Consider the following 22,536-nt stretch of genomic DNA (forward strand, 5'->3'; position numbering starts at 1 on the left):
TCATTTAAGATTACTTCACTAAGCTCTGTCTTTCTGTCTTTGTCTTGAATCTTAAGCGCCTCAGCCTTCAGCCAGACTGAATTACAGTGCAAGCAGAGGTTAACTCTCCTGTTTCCAAATAAAGACCTCCTATGGGAACAAACACACAGCTCAAACAAAACCATAAAAAATGGTGAAGCAATCCTAATTGTAACCAGCTATTTCTCCATAGCTCTAGTTTCATCAAGTACACATATTCCAGTCAAATCTTTACAAACTATGTCAACAAGTCATGATTTCCCCCTCTTGGCCCCATGAAAACTGTGCAAGGATAACTGTACACGTCCACGAAATAGAGGATGTCATTTTATTGGAGGTCCACAGGTAATTGTATCACATTAGGGAGTGGAAGAATCTTGTGGTATGGCACAACACAATACCTCACTTAAACACTTAAACAGAAGGTTAAATGATATGCAACATGATCAAATCAGTAATTCATCATCTTCTAGGCACCACTGATTAATTTAAAATAAAATTTAATAAATTCAAAAAATATAGTCCATTCATTTGTTTGCTGTACTGTCTTTAAACGAAACAGCACTTTGAAAGTCACAAATAAAAAAGCAGCACTTTCTCTTAATACCAACACCACTGTAACACATACTGTAGCGTGGCATGCAAATCCACATCTGCAGTCTTTTTTTTGTTTTGTATTAACAAATGGAATGGCAATTTTCTATCTCAAATATTGGTAGCATAACATGTAAGTGCAGATCATTCTGGCCACAGGTGTGGTAAGCCGTAACAAGTGTGTATTACAAGAGCATAGAACACAGAGCATGACACTTACATCCAAGAATCTCTCTCTTTTGTACTGTACATGGTGTTTGCTACAGGCTGACTTCCAACTCGCTGTACCCAAGCTTCAGAAAATGAGATTATTGACCTTTTCTGGTTTTATTTAAAAGTAAAATGCAGTCACCATCAGAGCACAACCGTTAACAACCTGGTCAAAAAAATGCCATAGCTCCATTGAAAAAAATCACTTGTCCTTTTAGCAGACTCCATTAAGTGATGAAGTTTCCATTAGAGGCATGTTACAAAGCCTTACAGTGGTACTGCAGCGTCATTCCTGCCAAGCACAGATTTGCAGAGACACCAGGACACGGCGTGGTGCTCAGAAAAGCTGTTCAAACCGAGCTGAGCTTCACCAGGCCGCGCACGGAGTCCTCGTGCAGCGAGTCCTGGCTGGCCAGGCTCAGGACGTGCATGGTGCGGCTGTGCGCCATGGGGCTCCCGCTGGGCAGCATCCCGGGCGGCGACGGCGCCTCCTCAGGGGTCAGGAACTGATGGCCCTCGTGCTCCTCTTTTAAGGGTATGATGTCTGTCAGCCCTGAATCTGATGTGAGGTTAGGCATAGAAGATGGCGGTGTTGGTTGCCCTAGAGTCAGAGTTGCACAAGGCCCACTGAGAGAAGTCTTTCCTGGCAAAGGGAGCTCTTCACTAGTTATGCTTGGCTCACTCTGTAGGAGAGGGGTGGCAGCAGCCTGCAAAACGAATTTAGTGCTCTGAATGCACTGATCTTGGTCACACTGTAGGATGGAAGGGTGTCAAAATCATATAAAAACAAAACAGAGAGAAAAAAAAAAGGGAGGATATGGATAAAAAAGGTATGGAAAAGAATGGGATGTGAAGAGAAAAAAAGAAGGCCATTAGTATCATCATTCCATGGTTAGCCACCCAAACATCCCATGGCATGCTGCCCAGGAAAAAAAAAAAGAAAGGCATGCATAACGGAGCCAATGCTTTGCATTATTATCAAAGAAAATGATGATATACATCTACAGTGTTCATTTTAGGGTAATTTAAAAAACACTAGGCAATTTTTTCTTTTAAGTGGTCTTCGCATGTAGGAATTAACCTACCACAGAGGCTTTCCAGAACAAGAAGTCTTTTGACAGAGATATCTTAGACAGTTAGTAATAAAGCTCCATGAGCAAAATTTTTCCCCTCACAATTTAATACACTACATATAAATTCTAGAGCATGTCCTACACTACATTCCATACTCCAGAGGATGTGTAGAAACCAGGCAGCACTGCAGATCATCGAGATCAACCTTAATGAATTTTAGGCTGTTTTTTGATTAATCCTGACAATGTGATGAATCAAGGTACACAACACAAGCTTTCTGGCAAGCACTGTCTCAATAACAAGCCAAATCCAGCATTATATAAATCTAGTTAATCTCAGTGAGTGCTACCAGAAACGGATTTTTTGGTTCTACACAATTCCTAAAAACAGTTTATACAAAATTACCTCTCATTCCTTGAGATGAAAAGACAAGTGTGCATTTTAATAATGTCCAGCTAGCTAAGTGGGTAGTACACCTACTGCCAAATTAAGTTTCTTTAACATGGATTGGCATGATTTTTGAGAGCTCCTAAGGAAAAAATATTTAATTCATTGCCTGATCAGTGCCTTATAACATTGCAGCTTTTCAAAATCTTGTTAGATTCATTTGCCAAAGTACTGCTCTGCTGGGTAAGAAAAACACTACAACCAGTGAATACAACTACAAATGCAATGCAGGACATTTGGAGGCAAGCAAGCAGAATAAAAGACATATCCAGAGGTAAGACATCCTATCCACTGTTATTTCAAGTATTCCATTAAAGCAATATGTTCTGCTCTATGACTGACTTCTTAGATTTTTATCAAATTACTACATATTACAGATACATCATCTGTTTTTTCTGACCATAACCATAATATTCCTGACTATATCCATTATTACTAGCATTGTTACAAAATGGGCACTTCCCTAAAATGCCCATTTGAGTTTAATATACCACTGTGCCACACTGGAAACTCATGGGAAGACTTTTGCCTCCTTTATTGTATGATGAAAACCACAATAAACAATGGTTAATTAAAGTAACTGTTGTTTTCAGGTTCTCCAATTTCACCACTGAATAGCCTAATGATGGATGCACACACCTAACATTCAGCAAGTGTGCAAGCAGACTACTTGGTCATAACAGATAGGCAGTGTTAAAAACACATCTAAGTGGTTTAGGACTCCCAGACCAATTACTTTTGACAGGCAGAAGCCCAGTCCTTACTCAGATACGTATTTCCAAGACTTTTGCTTTCAGAAAGATAAATGGACTGGCCTTCTGTTACATAAATTGATTTCATATAAATTGCAAGCAATCTTCACCCCACAAAATGATGAACAGCCCCAGCCAAACAACTGAAGTGGTTCCCTATCATTTCAGAGGGATTACTCACAGGCTTAAAGCCATAACCTTGCCTAAGTACCTTACTAAGAAGAAAACTGTCAGCATCTTTTAAAATCAAGCTTTCAATTAGTAATTCAGTGTGAATAACTCATTCTTGATTAATATCCTGTTATTCACACCTGCTTATTTAAATTAAAACTTCAACCAACCTTACCATGCAGACCTTAAAAAAATATGTTAGCTGCATTTTCAAACTTCAAAAAGACCAACAAAACCTATTTTCTCTGAAAGGCAGTAGCCACAGAACAAGTTAAATAACAAAGAAATGCTTATAACCACTGGGGTACACTGAAAACAAATAATGTTAGCAACTGACTTATTGCTTTAGTGAACATTAAGTTCTGATCTTCCAAAGGAAATCATTAACGTGTTCCAGGCAATACAAGCACACAGCTTTGTATTAGCTGAAGATAATTTATTTGAACTCTTTGTAGAGTCTGAATTAATTTTCTTCTTAAGGAATGCTACTGCATTTCAGTTAAATTAATATCAAAAAGATAAGGTAGCCTCATAAAGCTCCATTAAATAGTGTTATAACTTCAGGTGCTAAATATCTCTTAATTTTCCACGCACTTCTCACTTCTCTACAGACTCTCCTTTCATTTAGATAAATTCCAGGTTTTCTTTTTCTTGTCTGTTCAACAGTGATCAGCACAAACTCCTTAGGAAGATACAGGCTGTAAAGACATTTCTAGAAAGGGAACTATTGCAGGTTCTAACCCACAAAAAGTATGTGTGTTCTATGGGCTCTCAAAAACATCTGATAAAATCAACACATAACAGGTAGACTATTCTTGAGTCTAAACAACCAACACAAAACTAAAACAAGGAAATCATATTTGTTATAGGGTTGGCATAGTGGTTTTTTGTCATTTTGTTATTTCACCCTTGACTAAATGCAATTTAGGGCAGGAAGTCTTAGCTGCTACTAATCACATGAATTATCCAACACCAGAATTTCAAATAAAACAAAAAAGCCTATGACTGTAACAAAAAGGAAGCTGAGTGCCATGGTCTAGTTGACAAGGTGGTGTTTGGTCATAGGCTGGCAATAAAATCTAAAAAACCTAAATAACTAAAAATCTACTGCAAAAATTATTCCACCAGCATCTTCTTATCTCAGATATGCTGCCTTTATTTTTCACTTAAAATTTTCACTGTTTCAGAGAAACAGCAGATTCTGAAGGTAGGACAAGTTTAATAAGTTCTACAAGTACAGAAGTTCAACTAAATATATGCACAGAAATTTTTAGATATCTGTTTATTTCCACAATAAACAGCAGAAATTGAAGCAACTTGGACAAAATCTAGAATTCTCTGTTTATTTCACAATAAATACAAACAATTAAGGAAAAATACTTTTTTTTCTGAAGAAAGTATGTTTTTTCTAAGCTACACAAAAATATGAAAATATTGTTGTACATGGCAATATATTTTTCACATTTCTAAATGTGATTATTTTGAAATAATCAGAATTATTTACTTTAGATATTAAATAAACTTACTTTATAATTTCCTAAATGCTAGTAACATTCAAGAATTGTTACAGTTCTTAGAAGATGGAAAAAAGCAGGTTGAGTAGTCTCACAAACTCTGAATAAAATACAAACAACATGGAGTTCAGAGGAGGCTGACAGTGGTATGAAGTTACAGGAAGAATGCTGAAATACCAAATTCTGTACACAACAAATGGTAAAGAGTGGAGGGATAGAGCTGTGTAAGTGTTCCCAGCAGGTGTAGGATTTCACAATCAAAATTAATGTGTTGTGGATAGTGTGCAACAGCTGAGCCACAAGCCTCAACAACTCAATGGCTCTACTATCAAGCAGTACAGTAGTAGTCAATGAGTATATATTCATGATGAGTAGATCTATGAAGGGAAACACTTCTGACACACTTCTGAAGCCAAAAGGGGAGCAATACTTGGTCCAGAGACTTTACTTCAGATTGGAGACTATTTGTTCTTATGGACTGAAAGTCTGAGAATGCTTAGAGCAACTTGGGTGCATTCCAGGGGCGTATCTTCTGAAATAAATCTAGTTCATAAAAAAGCAGTAAACATGCACTATCAAAAGAATTGCTCCTAAAACATATCTTTAACCAAAGCAAATGCTGAAATTGATTTACTTGCATGTGCCTGTAACCCATTTTACCAGAGAATTAAAATGCAATAAGGAAAAATCTCTATCAACCTTGACTGTAGTAATGCTGACTTGGTAAAAGCCCTGAGTTTTGTTTTGGGCATCTGGGAAGTACATCAGTAAATATATAAGTAAACACACTTGCAAAACTCCCAGAAAAATGGGGTTGTGGTCCTTGCCAATTCTGTTATTGTCATGATAGAAATACTTACTCCTAATAATGCAAAAAGTGAAAAGTAAAGGATGGTCAGAGTTAATGCTCCCTGAGTCAGCTGGACCTATTTCCAGATCAGTAGCAGAAATACTTAAGTGAACATGTGGGAGAGGACTTTCCTGCACTTATCACTGGTAATAAATGTTGTGCATGCACTACAGTTCCTACAATTTTCAGCAGTACATATGCATAAGTGTAAGAAAACACTTAAATAATTTGCATCCAGGAAAGGAAATGGAGAATTAGAAACAAGGGAATTTGGTACACACAGAACTACCTATATACTGAAGAAGAAATGCCAAGGAATCCAAAGCAAAGTGTACTGCTTTACAAGCAATTAGAGATTTCCTAGAGATATCATAGTAAATATAAACCAAACTAATTCCTCAAAAAATGTTCATGAAGTGAGACATATTCTGTGTTTCCCCCTAATGGATCACTAAAGAATAAAATACCCTATATCAAACCCCAAGAATCAACTCCAGTTTTAAGATAAAATTAAGTACTACAGCGGTCCAGACCCAAGGAGTGATAATTCATGAGTTTATGGGTAAATAAGAACTTTTTTCAGAATGCAAAGAAAATAAGATTTTAAATAAAAGAGAAAGAATAAATTGCAGAGAAAATTAGTATTTCATAATAGGTGAGATACTGTGCTTCATTAAAAAAAAAATCTTAAGAATTAGAAAAATACTTGGGTAATCAAACTGATGACGAGCAGAGAAAAATAATCAGCAATAAAATGCAATAGGGAAATACTTTGGAAATTACCAGTACTACAGATTATGAGTTCCAAGTGACCATGCTTTTTATGTGGATAAGGATATTAAGAAGCTGGCTAATGAACATACCAGACTAATTTCAAATTATATTGAAAAAGAAATTAAAAACACTGGGAATGCACCAGGAAAATAATTGTATGTGCTTCCTTCATGGAAGTAAATAGAGATTCAGCTTTTAGTAAAACAAGGTAGATACTACAGAGAGAACATGAGAAAAACCTCTTCTATGAAAACCTCTTCTAGAAAAAAAAACAAAATCACAGTATGGGTCTATCAAGCACTAATTAGAGCTACAACTCTGACTTCCTGAGATTGTGACAAACTGGGCTGATACCATGAATAGGGTAGATCATGTACTAAATATTCAAAGTATCAGTGGCAAAATTACCCCAAAAGCTGTTAAATACAGATAGCGTGTCCCACAAATGGTATCCTGAATCAGAGATAATGTATTGTGCTGAAAACCAGTGTCTGGCATTTTTACACTTAGCCTGATATTTATTTTGAACTTAACTGCAAAAATGAGGCTATGCTAAAAGATTCATTAAAATTAATGAAAAGAGAGTATTATACCAAGCAACAACAGGGACTTAATGAGAGACAAGAGACTCGTTGGGTGAAACACAAGAATCCTGTTTAGAAAGTCACTAGCCACTGACTCCTATAAGGAGCTGCTGAGGGAGGTGGGTTGTTCAGTCTGAAGATGAAGCTCAGAGGAGACCTCACTGCTCTCTACAACTCCCTGAAAGGAGGTTTTAGCCAGGTGAGGGTTGGGCTCTTCTCCCAGGCAACTACTGACAGGACAAGAGAGTATTGTCTTAAGCTGCACCAGGGAAGGTTTAGGTTGGACATCTGGAACGAGTTCTTCACAGATGGAGTGATTACACATTGGAATGGGCTGCCCAGGGAGGTTGGTGGAGTCACCACCCCTGGAGGTGTTTAAGAATAGACTGGATATGGCACTGAGTGCCATGGTCTAGTTGACCAGGTGGTGTTCGGTCATAGGCAGGACTCAATTTCAAAGGTCTTTTTGAACCTAGCTGATTCTGAAAAAGATTCAAGGGAAGAAAGGGAAATGAAAGAGAGAAGGAATAAGAGAAGACAAGTGAGAGAGAATATGCTGATTTAAATCTTTATTTTTTATCAATGATGAGGAGAGATATTTTAGCACACTGTGGAATAAGCAGGGTAACATCTAGACATGAAGACCTGATATAATACATTCTGCAATAAAATCAAGAGAGACACACCACAAAGGTGTTCTGAAACACACTTCATACTTCTCCTAATTTATTTCTTGTAATCAAAAAGCATTAAGCTTGCTAAAGTAGTATAAATAACTCTGATAATGTATAAACGGCCAAACTTCTGGGATTGGAAAAGTATTATGGTCTACAACTATGATCTATACATACTCCTTTAAGTCAAGGAATTTCACTTTGTCTGTCTTTATCTGAAATCATAATAATACCAGTTCCAGTACCAGACATATCCCCTTCAACAGGGAAGGGAAAACAGTGTTAGAGACATAAGTAAACTAAGCCAGTCTCTAACAGTTTACAACAAAACTCAAGGGAAAAATTTTAATGTTGATAGCCAGCAGTCCTTAGAAACCAATTGATCTTGGATACAGACCAGGAGAAAAGATGCCCTGAGAAAAATGGCATTACAGTCTTCCAAATATTCCTTCAAACCAAACAAGACATATTACATTTTCCAAGCTTTTCTAGAGGTCATTTTCAGGGGTGAAATCTGCACATTTCCAAGCAACTCTGATAACTGTTAAAGAACGCAGGCTTTTCCCAGCTCATGTGGATATAAGCTCATTTCCCAGCTCATTCTAGGATTTAAGAAGAAATCTTGGAAGAATTTGTGTAATTAGGAGTAATACACTCTAAAATTGTAACAGCTACCTGTTTGACTTAAAGTAATACCATAACAGATTTCTCCATTTCTAGAGACAAACTTAGTCAATTTTCTACCAAATTGGCAAAGATTTTCTCATTAATACCTAGGAATAATGATATAGTATCTAAATTCTTGCAATGATAAAGACAATTTGATGCCATGGACACATTGTGGGTTTATGATCCTCACAAATAAGAAGCCTTGAGAGCATCAAAATGTTTGGGTAATTCCTGAAAGACCTCAGCCCATTTCTAATGTTTGCTTTATCTTTTTGGTTTTTTTAAACTCCCTTTTCTCTCTTCAGAGTAAATTTTGAGTAAAATTTACATAGAGAATTACCTATTATCAACTGTACCTCAGAAGATTCAGACTTAACACCATGCCTCTAATACATTTTCTTATTAAGGAGACTAACAAATCTATTTAATTCTCAAAACATTAGGTAAAATCAGCTTAGGAACTACAGCAAAATTTTAATAGGAGTTTCTCAGTGATACTAAAACTAATCTGTCTGGGAAGAGTGCATCTTTTCTTCTTTTGTTCAAAAGAAAGGCTGAACTATGTCAAAAGGCCTCGTGGCTTCCTCGTTTTTGGCAGAGGGAGGGTATCCGTAACTCATGACTTCTTTGACAAAGTATTAGAATCCACATATTGTGAAGATATGTGGACAACAATTCAGAAACAGGCACATATGCAAGATGGTTGCCTTCAGAAAAAGATCTCTTTCCAATTATTCTCTTCTTCTTGGCACAGGAAATCCTATCTTCCATTATGACAGCCAATGCTACCAGCAAAAAACCAAAGCAAATACTACTGGCACAGCTTCAAAGATGTTTAAAAAAACTTTTGTTGTAACAATTCAGTTGCCATTTTTTGTTCAGTTCCTGCTCGTTCTTCAAAATATTTCTCCCCTAGAAACTTGTCTTTGTTCATCTTTGCTTTTTAAAATACATTAGTCTATGCAAAACTGCAGTGCACAAGCAAAGAAAGAAACAGAGTATGAAGAAAGTGGCACACAAAATAGCAATTAGCTGGAAAATGACAAACCACAGTAAGTCCACGATACTTGAATATTCCAGTTCAAAACACAGTAGGTGTCAACAGCAAAAGTCAAAATGCCAGTATATTCAATAAACCAACAGCGTAGAAAAGACTCTTTTTTTAGAATCCATGAGCAGTAACTATTATGCTGTGTGAAATGTACATTAAAAAGAGCCTTGGACTTTGTTTTTTTTTTTTCTTTACTGTTATTAAACAACTCATTCCACCCAGTGTGTCAGCTGTATCCAGTTAGTTATTACTTGATTAGTTCACATGAAAGTGGAGAAGAAAAACATTCACAGGAATCCTGATGAACAAGACTATGGGATGATTCCTACCATGTTGCTCTGAGATTGTGTGGCCCCGTACATGGTAATGCCATTTGATGGTCCTGCTAATTGCGGCGTATCTGGCTGTATAAATCCTCTTCTGTCAATTAAGCTACAGAATAATCACAATAAAGGAAAAGTATTAGAGACTTTGTTGATCATTAACTATGTCCTCTCAATAAAAATAAAAACTTCCTATCGTATAACAGACCTTAATACCTCACCGATAACTTCTAATGTCCCCTTTTAGTCAAATGAAGTACTAGACTTCATTTTCTACTCATCAGTAAGGTACTTGTTCTTTGTGATACTGCCTGTCATATAAGCACCACTACTTTTTTGGTTTTTATCACATATACTTAGAAGCTTACCAGCAGATACCACAAAACCAAAGAATTTTAAACCACAGGTGAAAAAACAAATGACAAAACTCACTTAGGATACTTTGATTCAGTATCTCTTTTATCTCTTTAAGTGTCTTTTTTTTTTTTTTACCAGCTTCCACATCTAAATTGAAACTACTTGATCACAAAATTTAGCTACTACTTAAACTACTTAGAAACTACTTAATCACAAAATTTAGGAATGAAGAAAAGTTAACCGTTCTGACAGACAACTTAACTTGCCAGGTATTTCATGACAGCCACTTAACACTGCTTATAGTGTTCCACTGTGCTTACCAAATTTCTTATTTCTAAGAAAATACTCTGTGGAGAAGTTACTAAACCTAAGCAAAAAAAACCCCCCAAACTGTAAAATTATAATCAAATACATAGAATTAAATAATACAACCTAGTTAAAGATTAAAGATGCCTGAAGAAGTTATATAATTTGTTGCACCAGAATACTGGGTTAGACCTATGCTGACAGCCAAGGATCAAATAAAGATTTGAAGGTAACTGTTGAGGACATGTAAAATACATTCTGAATTTGCTAGCAGGGGTTTAAAAATGATAAATGATCTTTAACATAAGTGAGGCAAGTTTTGACCCTTTCTTCATCTGCATTCCATGCTCAAGGCACTTGAATGTTTTGAATTTTGAGCTGAAATTACTGGTAAGCCACTTTTCCAGAATTTAAGGAAAAAACCTAATATTTAGTGACTTGGAACATAGCTGAGATTAAAAGTAAAGAAGCAAGCTTATAATTTACATGTTACAGTCAGTAAATTTTTCCCTGTGGTCACAAAATACCTCCCTGCAGAACCTCTATATATACATGTCAATGTCTAAATAAGTAATGTTGCTCTATGGAATTTAGGAAAAAATGCACAAACTCTGCTAAAACACAGGAGCCACTGCCAGTCTGGTCCAATTATGTGTTGCTACTTTTATCAGCCTAATATACTATTTCATATACTGAGAAAAAAGATGTAGTTTTAATAAAGATTTCCATCTGGACTCAGAAGAATTTGAAGCGTGGCATTGAGCTTTTATGTCACATACTTTTATCAAAAGCAATATTTCAGAATTAAAAGGTTGGCTTCAGGCAACATCCATGTAGGCAGGAAGCAGAGACAAAGCTATTCACTCTCACCAGGGGTAACCCTGTATGTGGAAATCTCTATTCTGTTGTTTTCCCTTTAGGAAAAGATGTCAGTCTCCCCTGTTAAACTCTGACTGCTCATAGAAGAACCGCCTCTGACATTCCTGACAGCAAAGCCAGAAACCTCACTCCAATTAAACACCTGAGACTCTGGACCATAAAGTCATTTAATTGCTTTCTTCTTGTTCACATTAATAACTTCACAATTCCAGGCAAAGCAAAACATACTAAACAAGGAGCAGGCCACAGAATTATCTGTAAGTTTTTCTGCCCCTCTCTACAGTGAAACATGTTCTTTGGAATTGCTTTGGTGTAAGACCACCAAAATCAGTTTAATGTATATATGTTAACAGTATTAAATAAAAAAAAACACTGTCCATTTAAAAACAGTACTTCAGAGTTAAGAGACAAAAATCAACAATTATCAAGCTAGTTGTAGATTTAAGGTTCCTCAAGTCTCCCCAACTCATGTCACATTTTTTAGGAATGAAAAAGTTTCATAAACTTCCAGGTTGACCTTCACGCAACAGATAACTACTAGAAATTTTTTATTGCTCTAAGTTATTAACTGCAATGGTGAAAGTTCAAATAACAAACAAGTTTATTTGCCTTTCAGATGTAATTTTACAAGATTTGATCACTAACTTAGTTTAAAAGCAATTTACCAACTTATCTCTTTACCGCTGAAGAAAAACCTAAAGCTTCTAATGGACACTAATCCAAAACTTCCATTTTGCTGAATACAATAAAATAATCAAAAAGAATATTTTTTTTCATTAATAATCACATGGCTTCATTTATGCTAACAATACTTTTGATAGTCTTACCTTGGAGAGAGGGGCCCACAGAGAGCAGCACAGCAATTAGTAAAGATGTTGCCATAACTGTAGGGATTATAGTTTTCTTTACCTCTTTTATTTGACCATGATCCTTTAATCTGAAGAGATATGAACAATATGCATCACATGTACTACAATACAGAAAATGGCTGTGAGGAATTAAGGTTGCACATGCTACTTGCAGAAAAGACCACAGAAAATCCATAATGACACTTAGCAAACAATTTAAGAGTTCTGGGTTGTTATGAAGGCTGGACCTTATGAGCACATGCTTTAGCTCCATAGATGCAGACAACCCACAATCTCAAGAGATCAATATACTCAAAACAGGAATTTCAGCATCTAAACATAATGATCCAAGTTCAATTTTACAAATATTATAGCATGTTTTACAGAAGAGGCTCAATTGCAAAATATGATTAAAGCCAGCAATTGAGCACTTCTTTTCCATACTCTTGGGTAAGTTTGCAAGCTGTGCAATATCACACAACATTATCATCCCTGAAGTTCACAAAAGGTTCTACAATATTGTAAAGCAAATGCAGCCATTGCTACCTTTTATTGCCTATTACATTTTCCCTTAGCTAGTTTTCTGTTTGTGAGATACTTGAGAGCCTGGGTAAAATGTCTTGCTGTATTCAATTGGGAATTTATGTTTTAAATTAAATTACTGAACAGTTTACTTGATATTCAGACATGTTCCACTGCTGCAGTTCCCTGCTGTCTATCTTTCAACAATCCAGAAGAGATTTATTTGAGGGAAGAGGGTGGAAGCACACTAAGTCCATCTAGAAAGACAACCTTGAGTAAACCTAATGACTGAGGAATAACTGGGTATCTCATCTGTCTTATTAACAAGGTAGATTTCTTCCAAGTCAGGCTACTTGTTCTGATACTTGATGCTGAGGCACAGTTCATTTTGACCCTGCCTGGGAAGTGTTTTTCTGGTTGATTGATTTTACTGTAAAACTTATACTTTTAACTGTGACCTTAATAACAAAACATATTTTACAATTCTAAAGATGCTACTTTTATATCTACCAGATACCTATGAAAAAGGTACAATAGGAAATTACAATAAAATAACTTAAAGCTTGCAGTGCTTTGTTAGATCGCTTATAAAATTTCCATTAGCTCCCTAGCTAATTTTATATACTCCTTTCATTCATTAAACATTTTTCCTTGTAGTTAGGGAAGGACACATGAAGACTCCAAACACAGCTAAACATAATTCAACAGCAAAAAAAAAGGAATCCTATATGCAAAATAGACAGCTGTAGAAATTAGAAAGTTGATCTTTAAATTGAGTATATACTTCTTGCCAGAGGTTTCGGACCTCAGAATGGCAAAAAAAGTTTCAGAGGTAAGATAAAATAAAGGATGAAATTTTTGTTTAGAGAATTCAACACATTTTTCAAGTTTCACAGTAAGCAATTTTTATGTTAAAGACTATTTACAACTCCCAGCGAAAAGGAGATACTGAAAAGTACTTACTAATCTCCTACTGTATAAAATACACTTGCTTGTCTCCTCCCTCCTGTATTTTCCTATTTCAAGACAGAGATCCCACATGCATACACCATAATGGACATAGTATGTATATAATGACCACATCTTCAAACCACAACAAACATAGTCAAAAAGATTTTATCTGATCTTTTGAATCAAGCAGGACTATATTAATTTTTTCTTTTTCCTACTGAGGTTTTCACAAAATGATGCAGACATGTCTGACTTGAGAAAAACCTCCTCATTACTATTTAGAAATACATATGTAGAAATATACTACAAACTTACATCTTCATTTGTTGTTTGATTGGAGCTGATCAAATACGTATGAAAACCTGAGAGACCAACAATGGACCATACTGAGAAAAAACATACCACAGCTTCCAGCACAGTAATTAGAAGTCAAGGAAATATACACAAATGGGAAAAAAATCCAATAACAAGTAGTTAAAATCACAAAATACAGGGTAGCCCACAAGTCCTTTGAGATCTCTGGAGTACTTCAAAGAGGTCAGCAAAAAAGAAACTCTGGGCATCTGCCTAGGCCAGACACAGCACCACCCCTGCCAGACACGGCGAGCAGTGCGTGTCCCACCAGAGTCATTAGCTCAAAACTAAGACAATACAGTTGCTTCTAAACTTTATAGAATCAAGCATAAAGAGGAAGTTTCCAAACTTTCTGTAGAAGGCTTTCTTCTACAACTTTTATTTATTTACTTACACAAAACAGCCATGAACTCAGAATACATCTACTCTGAGAATGCTGTTTTCCATAATGCTTCAATATTTTTGGGATTTTTTTTTTTAAGGGAGCATGATTCAACAGAAAAAAGGCTTGGGTTCCCAGAAAAATACATATAATTCATCACTAGGAACAAAATGATGAGAGAAGAATAGGATAAAAATAATCTGTATATTAACCATATCAACCTTTAGTGAAGTCAGTTTCCAAGACAACGTCAACTCAAAATTTTCCATAACAAGGGCATAGCCTTAGAACACAGAAAATACATCCTTATTACTGAACCTACCAATAGAAGAAAAATATGACAGCTCTTGACCATTACACAGAGACATCACTTGGAAATGGCATGGATGGACATAAATACTTGCAATAAAAAAATCCTAACATTAGTTAAAAGTGAAGAGTTTTGTACTGCACAGCTGCTCACCCCTAATGAACTGGGAGATACCTCAAGAGTTTGTACAATCTTCCCTAGGACCTACTTCAATCAGAGTGGTTTAAAGGCAGAAAAGAGCCATTTGCATTCTGAGCAGATCTGCTCCAAAAGCAGCAGGATGACCAAAGTGCAGTGCTGAGCAGCAGGCTCACTGCTCTGCCTCTCATCTCCTCCTCAGGCTGTGTGGTGGCAAACCAACACAAGGCAGGAACTCTGACTCTCTGCAACAGCCACAGCTAAAGCAAGGAGTACGAGGGACCATGGGTAAGGAAAAAGACTCTTGGCAGAGGGTTCCAAAACGTGTAAAAGAAGGAAACCGCCCAAAACATCATGCACAATACAGACTGGGCTTTGAAAGAGTAGAAATAGTAAAGAAGGCTGCAGATGAGCACTGTTAGGTAGAATCTACACACCAGGAGAAAGATTCACCAGGTCAGAAAAGAAGAACCTGCAACCTGAACATATCACCAACAGGATGTTCCTCATCACAAATACACTCAAAAAGGCACTGAAAAGTGTGTTCTACCCTCCATGTCATAATTTGTGCTGGGGGAAAAAAAAAGGAATTCCTTTCAGTTCAAGACCTCTTTCAGTTCCCCATAGAAAGGGACACTTTTCAGTTCCCCAAAACCAACTCAGGAACAGAAGGGGTAGTTCACATCAAATTAACCACAATCCACTAATTCAACGTAAGTCCATTAACTGCAAAACAAACACAAAAAAGCAATGTTTTCTCAACAAAGTACAGCCTTGTAGTCTATTATGGTATAGTGTCTTACTAGCATCATACAGTATAATTTTCCCTTAGTATCTCACACAGGGTTGTTAGCAAGATTTAAATGGCCACGTTCTCTGTGCCTTTGGCTCCAAAGTAGCATTCCCAATACTATTTAGACAATTTAATTTTTTACTGCTGTTAACTGTAACCAAGCTTTTAAATTGTCCAACATATCACTATCAAGCCAGGCATTTCTGCAAGATGTGCTACTAAGCCTTTTAAAGCAGCACATCTCTGAAAAAAAATTATGAATTCCAGGCTATTGTTCCTGTACAAAAATTCTCAAATGCATAGGCCATTCTCTTTTGATTTAAAGAAAACTGAAAGCTATTCTCAGTTTGAAAATAGTTTTAAAGAATTATCTTTTGTAAAAATTGATTGTAGTTGTTTTAATTGGAAGCTACTGTTGTTCTATTCAGGACTGTTTGTTTGTGCTTTTTAAAATTATTTGCACAAAAAAAATCTGAACATAGCTGTGCTTAAAAAGGGAGATTACAGCTCAGTGATTCTACCTGATGAGGACAAACACACAAAAAATGTATCTGCAGAATCTGGCACCTGGGAAAAATCCTGGAAAGAGGTGCACAACTATGAACAACAATTTTTTTCTTCCTACCTTTGTGTGGAAAGCAAACTGTGTGAGGCCCAATGGACAAATGGGAAAGAATACTTTTTATAGTGTCTTTGTGAGAGTGTCTTTATAGTGTCTTTCCTGTTTAATCAGACAGCAATCATTCAAAACACATACATAAGAAATGGGAAGCTTACTGTCTGTAGAGAAACTAACTAGTTTCCCATTTTTTCATTATGTTAGCTCCTTCTGGCTCCAATCTCACTGAGCAGAAAATATACAGAAAACTCCCATGAAGTGATAAATAGTGCATGGAGCATTTACGGAATAGAACCACAGAATGGCTTGGGTTGGAAGGGACCAGATGGGGCATCAGCCAAACCTCTGGGTAACCTGTCCACATATGTCGCCACTCCCATTGCAGAAACTTTGTTATGGCCACCTACACCTGCTCTCTTTCAGCTTAAAGCCTTGTTCTGTCACTACAGGCTCTGCTAAGAAGTCTCTCTGTTTTTCTTATGAGTCTTCTTTATATACTGACAGACCACAATGAAATCTCCCAGAGCCTTGTCTTTTTCAGCCTGAACAACAGTTGTAGTCCCTGTGTATGCAATTTACACACTGCTATGCAACTTAATGCAAGTTGCTATTTGAAAATGACTTCTCTAAAAACATAAAGAACAGTTTCAGAAACTGAGTTCTTCAAGGCAAGCATGCTGTTTCTGTTCCAAAATCTACATTTTCTATCCTGAAAATAATCAGCCATTTTGGATACCTTCAGTTGTAAAAGCAGAACAATTCTTGAATATTTTTAGTGAAACCACAGCATGTGTATAGTGCAAAATGTATTTATGAATTCCACCACAAAATATGAAGCACATTTAATGAACATGGAAACTACAGATCTTTGTCAAGAGCACTGCTCTGCAAAACATGAAGAATAAAAACCACCCCAGGCTATAGTCTCTTTCCTACCTCCAACATGTGGCAAGAAATCCTATTGTGTAGGAAGTGATGAAATCATTAACTGATAAAGTTTAAAAGCACACATTCAACAATGGCAAGAAAACAAGCAAAACCATCTCAGATGTTATTTTGCAACAAAATCTACAATATGTTTCAGTGAAAGGATATCTTGCAGGACTGTCCTTCAGAGCATTGAGGAACCCTGTTTGTTGAGAACCTGTAAAAACAGAACCCAGAATTACCAGCCAAGTAAGAAACTGGACTATGGGCTGTTTTTACTATAGTTAAAATAATTAACATTTTAAGATAACCGAATAATCATAGAATAGATTTACTAATATGAATCTGAAAATATGTTGCTCAGCAGCAACAACAACATCAAAAAAGCCCTTGAGCAACTTTTCAGGCTTAGCATCGGCAGGGTATTTTCTCAGTCATACTAAATTGATGTACACATACTTTCCCATGAACAAGACTTCTGATTACCCTTGTTCTTTTCAGACCTAATATGGAAACAAGAATTATAACCTCCTGTTTTGTTTTGAAATACTATTTTTCAAAGTAACTTTTGGCCTTAGAAAATTTATTCTATAAACTGAGATTCCCAGCTTTCCATTCTTTGCTTTGGAAGCAAAGCTCTCTTATTTATAATTCTGCTCCTACTGCACCTACACAGGAGATTTTTCTAATAGGTTACTATTGCCTCTGGGCAAATAAAAGACAATCATGTAGCTGAAAACAGCTCAAAAGAAGTATGAGCCCATCAACTAGAAATGTAGAAGCATGCAAAGTAAAAAAGCACTTGGGTTCCACAACCATGAGATTTTAATCAATTAGAGTGATTTCACAATTGCAACAAGTGAATTTGTTGTAGAAACTGACTTAATGTGACATAGCTACCGGCACACAGTTTGAACTTTACTGTATAACATAAATGATTTAAACGCATCAGGCTGAAAGTTTTCCCCAGAGCAAAAATTTTCCACTTAGCTAAATTAATCTGAAGATCTGTATGGAGAGAAGAATCTTGTCTTGACAAGAATAAAGAAATATATGAATAATTCTCTAGACCTATCTGGTCAGTTTTACTGTTTACTGTTACAAGTGCAAAGTTACTTACCTTGTATTTCTGAGCCTTTTCAGACTCTTATAATTGGTTCTTACTCTCAAGGTACAAGACTAATGGAACTTTCTCTGCCTCTTTACTATTTTTAGCATCCTTAATGGCAATGGCAGCAGATAGATGTGATTTCCATACCCTGCTGCTAGTCACACTTTTCCAAAGCAGTGCCCAAAAACATCAGAAGGGGAAGGAAGGCTGCTCACTGCAACAAAGAGGTGAAATACTGATGTCTCCAAGAGAGATGAGTAACTGGAAATACAGATACCACTACTGGAAATGTGTTCAACTTGCAGAGAGGGAAGAAAATCTTGCAAGGTAGTATCTTTAATAACTGATTTACAAACTAGTTTTATTATCTTCAGCAATGTTATGTGCACATATTCTTAAACCTAGAAAGAACAAATTTCCAATGTATGCCTCAGAAGGCCACAGAAAACAAAAATATGTGTCTTGTATCTCATCACCACTTAGGCCCACCAAAATCTGTAAAATGCCAGCTTGCAAGACGCATTATAAAAAATGTACAAACTTTAAAAATTTGTCTAAATCAAGAGGCATTAAAATAATTTTGCCAGGACTTATGTATGACTTTGAAATACTGTAGGAAGGTCACAGTCTGAGGTCTGAAAACCAAGACTTCCTTCAGCCACGCTAACAAAAAGCAGTCTATGCCGAGAGCAAAGGTTCAGATTCAGGAACTGAGAACCCAGCCTAATGGTTGCCATCGCTAAAGAACTGAAGAGCTACAAACCAGAACACAAATTGCTGAGTGGTAATTATTAGATAGGTAGACAGGAGGACTTCTAGAGGTATGGTAGGCACAAAGAGTGGAGTGTTAAGAAAACCTTATTTGTAAAGAACTCTTTTTTGGACACTGTCAAGACTATAGCAGACAAATTTGAATGCTGGGCTTGAAGCTCCAGTATATCAATTAAACATCAAGGAACTAATCACATGTATACCTGCTCCCATTGCCTTTGAGGACTGACCAATCTTTAACATGCTTAAGCATGTTTCTTCTTGTCTCATTCTAGGTACATGAACTTCCATGGCAAGATTATTTTCCAGCTGACAGGCAATTCAGCATTTAACATTTACTATACATAATCTGTAACACCTACACAATGCTCAAGTGCTTCTCAATCACACAGAGGCACAATTAATTACTCAGCTCTTTGCCTAAATCATACTCAAGAGTTAGGATTGGACACTGTAAATTTAAAACCCACTAGGTAAACCTACCTAACATACATAACAGGAAATACTGACAATATATTGATAACTCATATACTGAAAACTTAAGAAAAAGCACTGAAGTCCTTTTAAAATGAAGGTAGGTTAGTGTCAAAAATAGCTTTACGTTGTCAGACTAGGAATGTTTTCAACTACTGAACACTAGCAAAGATTGCATGAAAACCCATGTGTCTTTCTTCTTAAAAGGTGCATGCATATACTCATGTATGCCCAGATAAATAACAAGCACTTAAGTATTAATGGCAAGTGTTCTTTTTCCAGTAATTTTCCTTTTTTAAACAACATATACATCTTATGTCTGCTTTTCCCAACTGGTATTAGAAATGTTGTATCTGGTAGTGTAAACAAGTTGTTCATTCAGACTCTCTCAAAATCACATATGCCAGTTCTAGCCTATGAACTAGATTTCTGAGCTATAGAAGGGTCTCTCAGTGCTTGCATCATAGTTTCGCAAAGAATGAGTAAGAACAGGAATTCTGCTCCTTAAAACACAACTTTTCCCTGCATGCTGTAAACAATTTCAGAAACAGAGCACAATCTGACATATTTTTTCCAGTAAAACATTCTCTGTATATTATCATTATCAAGATAGCTTTATAAATGTGTTATATACTGAAATTATTATTTCTATCAGGTTTCTGTTGCAATACAGAATACAAAGGAATAAACAGATTACAGTTCCAAAATGGTTAAAGAAACACTCTTTAGGGCAATATCCTACATAATAAGTGAAAAATACAGAACACTCTTCTAGCGATAATGGGTTAAAAACCCAACATACAAAAGATGTTTAAAGACAAGTCATGCAACCTGTCACCATAAATGTCACCATCATCATTGTATAGGAGCTAGCAAAATTAGTTAGGGGTATGGAAACAAAAGACAGTACCCCAAAAGAGTTCTGACCCCAAACACAACCCAGAATACAAATAAAAATCAGTCTCAAAGTCATTAATATTTCTGATTCACTCTATTATGAATTGGTTATTCTCAGAATGTCTATGCAAATGAAAAAAAATGTTAAAAATAGGGTTGAGAATGGTATAAACTAAACAGCAAACTACAAAAAATATAGCTCAAATCTATTTTCTAGTAATTTACCTCTTTGTTTGGATGGCAAGTGACCCATGCTTACAGTAAAAAAGCATATGGAAGCTCTTTAGGTAAATGATACTACCTGTATACTTAAACATACAGTATATGTGATACTTTTCCAATTCATCATCCATAAAAGGGAAAAAAAAATTAAGACTGCATTAAGGTAAAGCCAGTGCCAGGCCAATGACTACTATGAGCAGTGCCTACTATAGACCAGAATGGGACTCACTGGGGATTGTGAAGCTTCAGAGAAAAGGCAAATAAACAAACAAACAAATAAAGAAATAAACCCTGAATGATCAAAATATTAACTTAAAAAACTCAAGCAAATGGCTACATACGTAATCTGATTTCACCAGCATACTTACGAAGGATGACGTGGGTGATAACGAATGCAAATATAAAGACTGTCAGAAAGGACAGAGATAAAATAAACATATAAAAAAATCTGTAGTTTCTTTTCCCCACACAGTTGCCTACCCAGGGACAGTGGTGATCAAACCGTTCTGAAATGAGAGGCAGAAGAAAAAAAAATGGAAAACAATTAATAAAATGCTGTTTATTCAAAAAAATGCTCTCTGAATACTATATTAAAACTCATGATTAATCTGGCATTTGCAAAGTAGCCACAGAGAAGTTCTTATTTAGAAAGGAACAAAAAATAGAAAAGAAAAAAAAGGAGTACTTGAATGAAACCTTACAGTTTTTAAAGAAATTAAAGCATGGCTGAGGTGAGTGCCTGTTAAACTAACAGCCTTATTGTGACAAACTGTGCAGTCAGACCAGCAAACATGTATTTATCCACTGTCACATGGAGTATTAGCAACTCAGTTGTATTTGATTTTTTTCAAAACAAGGTGGTTTTTTTCTTCAGTTCATCTTCTACTCAAAATTGGAATTTCTGAGGTTCTTTCCTTTACATCTGTCATGATGACACCTCTGACTTATGCCTACTATCATATCATCCATCCATTTGGAGCATGAAATATTTACACCTTCCCACTTCCTTTTATTGCTTCGTTCAAGCCATTCTTCATTCTAGACCACCTATTTTTCCACTTGGAGTTGATGCTGTCATACAAGATCATTAAAAATAGCAGAATCATTCACATCAAACATTTTTCAAAAGATAAAATTTAAATACATCTTATAAAAACTGGTAATCTGCATGCTCTGTTGCCCTTTGCACTATAGACTCTGTCTCCTTTTTACTAAGTGAAAACTTTTATCTTTACCTTCCTGAGAGAAATCATTCATAAGGTAGGAAAGGCCAGGATGGATCAGAAACAGTGTTCCCAACATGGGGGAAATGCTTCAGTGCTGGGAAGGAGCAGAGGGAATGGCTTCCTCTGCTTCTCCCCAGGCAGCCTGGAGCCACCCTCCACGTCCAGTATGTTGGGTAATGAAACAACTACTGCCAGGAAACAAACTTGCATTTCCTAACTTTACTTTGGAGAGATTACACTGACAGAATTTTAAGGTTTTTTTAATCAAATCCAGAACCATAAGACAGATGCATTCATGCTGACTCTTTCTTTCACTCTCTGATCCTTGTCCAAATCCTGGTTTGTTTTCTGTGATTTTTATGCCTCCACTGACGTACTATCAAACTATTTGTAATTCCACAGGAAAGGCAAGCTATAAATGCCAAGTCCTTTAAGCCCTGTGTTAGAAAGGCCCATCTGACCAAGTACACCAGCTTATTTTAGTTGTGGATTTATGTTAAAGGCCTATATTAGAGGTTTTTCTTGAAGGATGTATTTAGTATTATCTTCATTTTAAAAAAGTCAAAACAACATGCACAACAGATTTCTGAGTCTACCAGACTTTCAGGGGCTTTTTTAAAAATTGTTTTGTGTGACAGCTGTTTGGACCACATGTTTCTCCCATAAATCTGTTTCAAATTCCAACAGGGCTATTCAAGGTGAAGTTACTGAACTTAGGATAAGGCTTCATAATACTGTGATTGA

At 36.1% G+C, this 22,536-nt stretch overlaps 1 protein-coding gene across 4 annotated transcripts in view; it reads right to left on the minus strand.

The window, feature by feature from the left end:
• Positions 1–332: 332 nt before the first annotated feature.
• The window catches only part of ZDHHC14 (zinc finger DHHC-type palmitoyltransferase 14), a 93,700-nt gene continuing 71,496 nt past the window's right edge, over positions 333–22,536 (minus strand). For 2 of the 4 annotated variants that reach the window (XM_058019834.1, XM_058019832.1), the window contains exons 4-9: positions 20,935–21,072; positions 17,260–17,308; positions 13,884–13,986; positions 12,075–12,184; positions 9,712–9,814; positions 333–1,529 (exon numbers count right to left, since the gene is read on the minus strand). In XM_058019834.1, coding sequence (XP_057875817.1) covers positions 1,173–1,529; positions 9,712–9,814; positions 12,075–12,184; positions 13,884–13,986; positions 17,260–17,308; positions 20,935–21,072 — 860 coding nt within the window. In that variant the 3' untranslated portion in view covers positions 333–1,172. Of the gene's footprint in view, positions 1,575–9,711; positions 9,815–12,074; positions 12,185–13,883; positions 13,987–17,259; positions 17,309–20,934; positions 21,073–22,536 lie in introns of all 4 variants that reach the window. The other 2 variants (XM_058019831.1, XM_058019830.1) reach the window with 1 other exon arrangement.

This window comes from Melospiza georgiana, chromosome 3 (genome assembly GCF_028018845.1).
Source record: "Melospiza georgiana isolate bMelGeo1 chromosome 3, bMelGeo1.pri, whole genome shotgun sequence".
Classification (NCBI taxonomy): Eukaryota; Metazoa; Chordata; class Aves; order Passeriformes; family Passerellidae; genus Melospiza; species Melospiza georgiana.